This window comes from Vombatus ursinus, unplaced genomic scaffold (assembly GCF_900497805.2).
Source record: "Vombatus ursinus unplaced genomic scaffold, bare-nosed wombat genome assembly UNPS02014792.1, whole genome shotgun sequence".
Classification (NCBI taxonomy): domain Eukaryota; kingdom Metazoa; phylum Chordata; class Mammalia; order Diprotodontia; family Vombatidae; genus Vombatus; species Vombatus ursinus.
This window is the reverse complement of record NW_020954570.1, coordinates 1,265,049-1,275,169: the sequence shown is the minus strand read 5'-3', so window position 1 is coordinate 1,275,169 and position 10,121 is coordinate 1,265,049. Positions and strand designations below refer to the sequence as shown.

Below are 10,121 nucleotides of genomic sequence, written 5' to 3'. Positions count from 1 at the left end.
AGATGTATTCCAAAAATCAGTTTTACAAGATGAAGGAAGTATAGTTAGTTGTTTGGTTAAAAGATTTTGGTGGAGGGGTAGGGGATTAGATTAAAGTTCAGTGACTCATTACTGTGTGATGTGGCAATATCAGTATAATGTGGCAATATCAGTATAATGTGGCAACCAAAAAAGCTAAGGTGATATTGTTCTATTACAGGTGGCATTTTTCCACTATTCAGGTAACACTGGGAGTTATGTTCAGTTTCAGGTGCCACAGCTTAGGAAGTATATTGATAATATGGGAAGTATCCAGAGAAGAGCAGCTAGGATAATGGGGGACCTTAAGTCCATGTTCTGTGAGGATCAGTGAAGGAACTAGACGCGTCTATCTTGGAGAAGACTGGGGGCGGGGGAGTGGGGAATGGAAGGACATGATACCTGCATTCAAATGTGTAACGGGCTAACATTCTGGAAGGTTAGACTTGTTCTGTTTGGCCTAAAAGAACAGAACCAGAAGCGAGTTGCAAAGAGGTTAGTGTAAGCTTGATGTCAGGAAAAACTTCCTAACAAATGGAGCTATCCATATGGAACAGCATTACCTTGGGAGGTGATACGTACCTCTTCCTTGCAGGTTTTCAAGCAGACTTGGATGATCATTTGTCAGGTATGATGGGGATTTCTTTTCAGATATCGATTGGTTTAGGTGGCTACTGTGAGCCCTTCCAAGTCTAAAGTTCTCATTCTTAGGTAGCTGTTCTTTGCAGTTTGGGAGAACAATTAGCTGCAATTAGGCTTTAGAACCCTAGAATATCAGAGCTGAAAGGGATCAATAGAATATGTAGTCCTCATTTTGCAAATGAAGAACCTGAGGTTGTAGGGCACAAAACTGTGGATTTGGAGGTGCTAGGTTAAGTTTTCAGCTAATACTGGGTGACTTTGTGCTGCCACAGTCCAGCTGCAATTATGTTGCCATTACTATCATTTCAGTTGTGTCTGACTCTTTGTGACCCTGGGGTTTTATTAAAGATACTGGAGTGGTGTGCCATTTCCTTTTCCAATTCATTTTACAGATGAGGAAACTGAGGCAAACAGGGTTAAGTGACTCGGCCAGGGTCACAGAGCTGATATTTGAGGCCAGATCTGAACTTCGGAAGACAAGTCCTGACTCCAGGCCCAGTATTCTATCCACTGTGCCACATAGCTGCACAGAAGCTGTGATTCTCCAGTTCCCTTAATCCCTGAGCCTCAGTTTCCCCATCTGTAAATTCAGTAGGTGGTACTAGAGGGTCTCTTAATGACCCTTCTAGCATTTAACAGCATGACAGAAAAACAGCTTGTCTATCAGTTAGATCTTCTGATAGTATTTGAAGAAAACCAAGAAATAAAAACTTGAAGAGTAAGAATTTAGTGACTATGAGTAACTTAAATATCAAGAAACAACCATGGCATTTTTGAAGAAAAATTTTATACTTGGTTTACAGCCAAGATTTTCTTCTGAGCAAGCTCTTTCAGGTCTAAAGGGACCATAAATTTAAAGCTGGAAGAGATCTAGTCCAACCTTCTCATTTTGCAGATAAGGAAATGGAGATCCAGAGAAGTTTTTATTTGCCCAATGAATCCAGGTCCTTGGGCTCCAAACCCAGTGCTCTTTCTGTATCACAGCCCTTGGAATAGGTTATATATTCTACCTATAGAATTTATGTATATTTTATTATAGATTAGTGTAAAAGTTATGGTAAGTAAAATACAATTTTGTTAGTGGAATTACCAGTGTTTTTCTTCATCTATTTAGTGGCAAGAAATCTACTTTGATGAGTATAATGGTTTGTGTAGTGGTTTAACATATGATTTAGTCCTTATTTTAAAATTCCAAGTTTTTTAGCATTATTTATCCCATCTAAGTTAAAGAAAAGTAATGAAGCAATTTCTCATTAAAACACAATTTTATTCTATTCCTAAAATTGGAATCACTAATTTTGGAGCTGGAAGTAAAAAAAAAAAACAGTGGGGGGAAGCTATAACACCACCCAATGTTTAAGTAATACTCAGATACCAGCCACTGAAACTGCCATTTTTATTAAGCTCAGCAACAATTTTAAAAATGAAGATTTTAATGGAATGATAAGTACATTTAAAACACAGGAAATTTAACAAGTACATTCGAATGCTTACATTATATATTTACATTCATGTGAAATGTACAAAGGCATATGTTTGTGTATCCTTTGTATTTGGTACCTTTATATAACCAGCACTTATGCTTATTTTCTAAATGCCATTTTATATATGATCACTTGAAAATTAGTACAGTTTCCCCTGTGAGATAGAATAAATTCTGTTCATACTGACAGTACTCAATAAAAATTACTTGTCCTTAGATGTTTATTTTAAGCTAATGTTATACCAAGAGAAGTTATCTAATCCGTAATACATGGGTTTCTTGGTATCAGGCTGTCTTGTTTGGTTTATAGACTTAAGTGGCTCATAATAAATGAGGCAGTAAAAAGAGTGAGAGGATGACAATCCTGAAGACTTAATACTTCATGCCATAGATGAAATCACAACACACAATGAGCTCAGATAATTATGCTGAAAATCTGATAATTTTAAAAGCACCCATTTAAAAAGCTTAAGTTTGTCATTTTATAATGAGATGACTTAAAAAAATCACAGAAATAATGAAGGTGGTACAAACATTACTAAACCTAAGACTTCTGTTAGGTTTTTAAGTCTGAACAGTTAACATCCAATTATTCTAACAAAGTCGCTCAATTTGGGGATGGAATTCCTTAAGCTGAAAAGGGTCACCATTATCATTTAAGAGTAGGTGCCTATTATTTAAAATTTCTCCTACTGGAAAATTTGTAAAGTCACCTTTGAAAAAATTAAACCCAAAGAGATGCTTTCTTATCAATACATGAAACAAGCAATTTTCTGATGAACAAAAGCACTCCTTATAAGAAAATATACAGATAAGAAGTTTTTCTACAAAGTAATTTTTACATTATTTTTGTACAAGGGCATATTAATTCCAACTATGCAAATTTAATCCTCAAATAATATTGAATTTAACTTAAACATATACATAACACATTAAAAACAGATTGGACAAAAGAAATTTCCCCCTTCAATAATACTCCAGATGTCTAAATATTGCAGCATAAGTGATCACTTTAACAACAACCTCCATAATGTAAAAGATTTTAACTTAAATGGTCAATGAAATCTTTCTGGAAATGCACTTAAATAAACAATGGTCTCAGGCTGCTGTTTCAACCTAAGAAAGCTTTTCAACACCAATTTGCAATCCTCTGAAAATAGAAGACTGCATAATGGCAATAATATCATACTGTAGAGTGACATTATCAAAGCCACTACGGTATATACTAGTGGGGTTTTTCCCACCACCTTTCTTCTTCCACCACAGGTATACAGTAAACATCAGACACTCAAAAAAAATTGTGTAGCTTTTTTAATATATAAAATTATAACTGACAAAACATTCAGGACATCTTTGTTTTAAATATTTAAAGACAGTAACAAAAGACCCTTTTACCTGAATATATGTAAAGCGTACAAGCAGCTCTGAAAACATTTAAATGGACACATGGTGTACAACAAGAAACTTAAATGAATGGCTTTGAGAAGTAAAGGTTTATTGTGTTCTTTTTTCCCCCCTAATAATTTTTTTGGGGTGTGGGAAGCTGGTTCCAGTTTTTTCATTTCTTCTCCTCAGATGTTTCTTTTTGTTCAATTGCATCTTCTGTTTTGTTATCTGGAGTCTTTTTAGATGCACTGCTGTCTACACAGGAAAAAAAAGTAATTGCATAGGTTTTACAAGATTCAGATAAATCCAAATAGCATTTTCTAGCAAAAAAAAAAATGAGCAAAACAATAATTGTTAATGAAAGTAGAGATCCATTGGAACTTTGAAAATATTTAAGCAATGCTATTTACATTTTACTACTTTATAGGTCAGCATTATAGTGCTCAAAACTAAGATATCAGGGTACACAGCAATATTATTGAATTAATAAAATAACATGATACCAGGGAGAACTGCAGCTAATTCAATTCAATAAACATTAATTAACAGCCTTCTATGCACCACATACCAGAGACAAAGATAAAAACAGTCCCTTCAATTCAAGGAGCTTATTTTTGAAAGTGGGGGAAGAGAATAATTTGCACACATATAAAGACAAAACGTATATACAAAGTAATTTCAATGTGGGTTAAGCTCATCAATAACAACTGAGGATAGGAAATGGGAATTAGTAAAGGGCTTTTGTAGAGGTGGCAAAACTTCAATTACCTTTAAGGCCAACACGATTTTTTGAATTCTTGATTATGGAAATCTGGGATCAATTAGTCCTACAGATAGGGACATAAGAGCATCAGGGTATAAAGGCAAAAGCAGTTGGCCAAAGTATTTTTGTGTCTCTAGGCCTCAGTTTCCTCATCTATAAAAAAAATGAGGGTGTCATCATACTTCGTAATAGAACATTTCTCACATGAATAAGGTAGGACCATGTATTGGAAAAAGCTCAGGGGTACAGAAGAAAACAAGGTGTTTATTGTAGATAATGTCCACATGGTTAGGATTATAGGACAAGTTCATTTTTGATTTCCAGTGTACTTTTTAAGTGCAGCTGGGACTCCTATCATGGAGAAGGCTAAGAACCACACTATCCATGGATATCTTTTCTTGAATATTGAACCAAGTACCAGACTCAGCTATAGCCTGGGTAAAAGAACTTCAGAGTTAAGCCTATATTGTCCCAATAATTTAGTAGCCATTTCTTTTGCTATAATGCTTTCATTGGGAAGGTATTGTCCCACTTCAATGGGACAGAGCAAAGATAATCCATCTGTTGTTTCACAGTCTACTATCAATCAGTTTGTCCTGATTCTCAGATTGCATTTGCTTCTTTTAGACAAAAATATTGAACACATACCTTACAATCATCCAAGCCCAACTGTATACCATTTTCCTAGGTCGGCATTTCTTAAACCATGCTCAACAGAACTCTGATGTTTTGTGACTAAGGCCTCTATGAGAAAATTTTGATCTAGTGGCATATTCCCCTAAAATATTTAACGAAAAGTAATGTAGCACAGTGGATATTAGGCTAGCCTTGAATGCAAGACGCCCTAGATTTAAGTCCTGTCTGTGACAAGTAGTAGTCCAAGTCAGTTTACACTTCAATGTCCCTGCCAACTTTCAAACCATAAATTATAGAAGAGTTGCATGCATGCATATCTATCTATCTATCAATCAATCAATAGAGTATCCATACTGGGAGTTTCTAGACTCCCTGTCTCATACCATAAAACAAATGAAATTATATACTTTAATAATTCAAAGGGCTATAATTTCAGTGTAGGAACTTGTCACTGACACAGAATATAGCTTCTATAGCTGAGGGGCTGGTCTTAGTCACCTAGAATTTATTAAATGACTGCCATGTGACAGACACTAAGCAAAGCCCTGTAGATACAAAGAAAGGCAAAAAATAGTCCTTGCTTCCAAAGAGCTCACGGTCTAAGTAGCTAATGAGCAATTCTCTGAGATGCTATGAGTTTAAAAAAAAAAAATCACCTAACAACCAATCGGGTGATAAACTCCCTTTTTTTTTTTTTTGGTGAGGTAATTGAGGTTAAGCGACTTGCCCACAGCTAGTGAGGGTTATGTGTCTGAGGCCGCATTTGAACTCAGGTCCTTTTCAACTCCAGGGCCAGTGCTCTATCCACTGCGCCACCTAGATGCCCCAAACTCTCTTCTCCAAACTTAGCTATATTGATGCTTGGATAGATAGGATACATCCATCATCAAGCTAATACCTGAGGCTTTAGTTGTTCAATAGCTCTTGCCAGGGGTTATGTTCTACTATCATCTTCAAGAATCCAGAATTTTGAATTTAGAGGAGGAAATAATAATGAATGTATCGGAAGTCCTATTCTGATCCCCCATTGTAGATGATGGTGACCCTGGGTTCTCAGAGATGATGCCAGCACAGCACAAGCTCTGGCAGTTTCTACCATGCTGGAAAGGCTTCAAATATAGCATATCTGGCAAGTCTACATCTATTTATCAAGGGCCAGGCTACATGAGTATAAGGGAGCTCATCACCAGTAGACATGTTACTTTATGAATTCCTTGATGATGACAAGCCAAGAAAAATACAAAATGTCCCTTATTATTGGGTGATCCACTTCTGCAGGAAAGGTATCAGAAATGACAGAAAATGTGACAGAGGGAGCTGAGACTCTCATAGATTTTAAATTGTCTATAAATATTAATTTAGCTTAGCTACTAATACTCTAAACATGAGATCCTTTTAAAATAACCAACAAGTAGATGTAATGGAGGAACTGAGTGGTATTGAAACTGATATTTTTGCTATAAATGAAATAAGATAAAAGGAAGTTGCAACTACACTGAAGAATGGCTCAAAGTTTCTCTTTGAAGAGGCAAATAAAGGAGTTGATGAAATTGGTTTTATAGTGCAGCCAAGGGCAACAAGAAACATAATTTCACAGGGCCATCTGGTTATAGCTATAGCAGTGCTAATAACTACTTACAAAAAATGTTACCATGACAATAACTGTAGCTAACATACCAACAGCTACTGTAGAGGATGAGATTAAGAAATTCTATTAAGAACTTAATCACAGCCTCCAAATTAAATCAAGATGTACTTGGTGACTTAAAGGACTTCCTGCAAAGATGAACAGGGGAAAACAGTGAACCCTTTGGTTTAGGAATAAGGTATGTGAAAGAATAATCCCTTGCCTATATATTATAGATATTCTCTTGGAGAAAGATTTATGGCAAAAAATGAAATTGATTCTATTTTAATGGACAGAAAACAGCTTGTTTTTGATGTGAGTCCTTCCTAGATAAGCTAAGTGCAGAGAGTTTTTACCATCGAGTCTTATTAGAGCAAAGACCAAAATTAATACAAAGTTAGAGAATAAAAGGGACTTTGTGTTCAATTAAAACAACTCCAACCAGACTTTTAAAAAATCATATTAATGCCAAAAAGAAATAGATGGAAGGAAGTACACTGTAATAGATTAACCATTTCCTAGAGAATTTTAAGCAAATCAATTAATTGCCACGAGGACACCAACAAAGTCTAGAAGCAACCTTAGGCAACAACGTTTGATCTCATTATTAAGGAGAGAAATATGGAAGCAAAGAGCAACAGCAGTTTAAAATAGTAAACATGTTTGTAAAAATCTTATAGATGAGAATGGTGGAAAATCATGAGCAGTAGTGCCTCACAAAATGGGAAGGAGAAGAAAAAACAAATTTAAAGAAAGTTTGGTGAGAACTGAAAAATGGAAAAGATCTGTCAAGATTTATATGACAAACTCTCTTCATCATTAAATGCAGAGGGGGAACCATATTTGGATTTTAACATTATAGTACTAAATATGTTGTATGAGTAATTGGAAACCCAAGTGAAGAAAACAAAGATTGGAAGAGTTTGATTACATCAAGTATATACAGAGAAAAGACATCCTACAGGTGATAATTTTGAGAGTATTGAGGAATCAGTTTTCAAGGTATATACAAAAGAGGGGATAACAAAAAAACATGGAAAAAATACTGGATCTTTTTGTTACCCGTCTCCTCACTCCCTAAAAGGTGAGTGGTAGAATGCTAAAAACCACCAACCTACATGCCTACTTTCCTATCACTATAAAGTTTTGTAAGCATAATCTATATACACAATGGAGAGATCCTTGATGAAGTGTGACAAGGGAATAGGTAGGCTTCTGCAAATGATCTTCTACAGTAGACATCATCTCTACAAGGGCAACAAGATCCCATAATTTAATGAAAGGCGCAGTATTTATATGAACCCACTGTGATTGTTTAACTATGAAAAGGCTTTTGAATTTGGGCAGAACAAGCTGTCACCTTATAGGCACTCTTCCAACAAGATTTTTCTTACGCATATGTTAAAATCATACAAGGTTCTTTTTTTTTTTTGCTTAGGCAGTTGGGGTTAAGTGACTTGTCCAGGGTCACACAGCCAGTACGTGTCAAATGTTTGGTCTGAGGCCAGATTTGAACTCAGGTCCTCCTGACTCCAAGGTCAGTGCTCTATGCACTGCACCACCTAGCTGCCCCTTAAAACTAATTTGGATAGTCTCATCTTTTTAAAGCAATCAAATTGGAATATTGTTAAGCATATAAACACAAGACCAATGAATTTTTTTGTGTGTGTGAGGCAACTGGGGTTAAGTGACTTGCCCAGAGCCACACAGCTAGTGAGTGTTATGTGTCTGAGGTCACATTTGAACTCAGGACCTCCTGACTGCAAGGTCAGTGCTCTATGCACTGCACCACCAAGCTGTTCTATACAAGGTTCTTTAACAGGGCTCAGATTCTTAAAATCTAGCCACTGTGTAGATTCTTATAATCTAGCAAATAGCTTGTTCAGACTCCTTAAGAGTCTGCCCAATATGATGGATGTTCTAATAAACCTTGTCTTTGGCTGAAAGAAGGCTTGGGTCGAATTCTTTCGGGCAGGACCCGTGTGTTGTGATATTGGGGTCCCAGGACCCCTGAACCTCGAAACCGCATCATTTTGGTGGCCCGTACAGGGAAACTGCCTAACCCCAAGTTCTTCTCCAGCCAAGACTAGAAGGTATGTAAGCCTCCCTTCCCTCCTTTCTTGCTCTGCAGTTGGGGTTGCTCTCCAAACACCAAGCCTTGGAGGTGCTTTTCTGACGGACAGTTACAAGGCTGTCTCGCACTCGGCCTGACACTCTCAGGCTCTTGGTCCACTGGGTCGGTTCAAGGCTATGGACCTGGGTACACCTTCCGCAGTGTAGAGGACAAGGACGGATGCCCTATTCGGAAGTGTGTGAATTCCCTCGGTGCTAAGGAATTGGGGAAAACTGTAGTTGCTTTTGGTTCCCTGAGGCTTACTTACTTCCTTCCCTCTGCACCTCTGAATCCTCCTTCATGGAGGTTACAGGGAAAGTTAGAACAGCTAAAAATATCTTGGCAGATTCTAGAGGTTTTGTGATTGATCATTAAGGAGTTTTGAAACACTTGTATAACCTGGTCACTCCCTTCCCTTGAGTCAAGAGAGGATCTGTTAACCCCTCTCATAAGAGAAGAGAGTTTCACCCTTTACCCCTCACTTTTGATTTCACCCTCCCCCTGGGGGGAGGGGCAGCAGCTACAGCATGGCCCCCCCTGGCAATGGCCTTGGGCTCTGGGGCAGCCTTTGCCTGGAAGCATCATCTAGGTTCAGCACATCTTGCTCAAAGTAAAAGAAGCTGGCCTCTGAACTTGGGTAAGCACGCTCTTTTAAATTTGTAGTTCTGTTAACGATGAGATGTTGATTCTCTGTGTAAAGTAATTTGGAAGTGCATTTAACAAAACTGAAGTCACCTGATTGGTAATGGGTTTGTTTCAAGTTTCAAATTAGTGAACTTTCTGTATCAGTTATGTCAAGCAACTTTTCATAATTTGGTTACAGCTAAAATGATTTAGCTATTGTTATTGTTTTAATGTGTGTTTTACACTAGCCAAAAAGCTTGTTTGGGTTATGTATGGCTTGCTGAGAATTTGCAAATGTATAGAAATCTCTAATGATTGGTTTTTTACATTAGGATAAATTTAAGTTTGAGATAGTAAATCTTGGAAAAGGTTTTCTTAAGCTGTGATTAGTAAAACTTGCTGTTGGAAGTAAAAGCTAGTTGTCCGATGGATCATAATCCATTGATAATCAATAATCCACCATCTTGAGAGAAATGCCACAAGCTACTCTGAGAATGTAATACTGGTGGGAAGTCAGCATTAGGAAAAGCTGAGAAGACAATTTTAGATGGGATGCTCCCAGCTCAGTTTCCCCGTTATGTTCTTTTGAAAGGGAATGTTACCCACCTGGCTATTCCTGAGTCTGGCTATGAGGTGGATTTGATACTGCATGGTTGGAAAACTGAATTATTTGAATCCAAACAGAGCTAAGGATGTTTTATCCTCTAAAAGTCGGGCCCTAAATCTAGTCCCTGCTTTATATCTGGGCCCTGCAGTCTTTTCTGTCAGATTTGTGTCTTCCAGACTACAGGCCATTCACCTACAGTTGGTAACAGCGAGTACCAGCCAA

At 37.2% G+C, this 10,121-nt stretch overlaps 1 protein-coding gene across 10 annotated transcripts in view; it reads right to left on the bottom strand.

Moving 5' to 3' along the window:
* Positions 1–2,042: 2,042 nt before the first annotated feature.
* PPIP5K2 (diphosphoinositol pentakisphosphate kinase 2) overlaps positions 2,043–10,121 on the bottom strand; it is a 113,451-nt gene continuing 105,372 nt past the window's right edge. For 9 of the 10 annotated variants that reach the window (XM_027869170.1, XM_027869161.1, XM_027869164.1 and 6 more), the window contains one exon: positions 2,043–3,784. In XM_027869170.1, the coding sequence (XP_027724971.1) occupies positions 3,702–3,784 (83 nt within the window). In that variant the 3' untranslated portion in view covers positions 2,043–3,701. Of the gene's footprint in view, positions 3,785–4,291; positions 4,357–10,121 lie in introns of those variants that run through there. The other variant, XM_027869163.1, reaches the window with a different exon arrangement.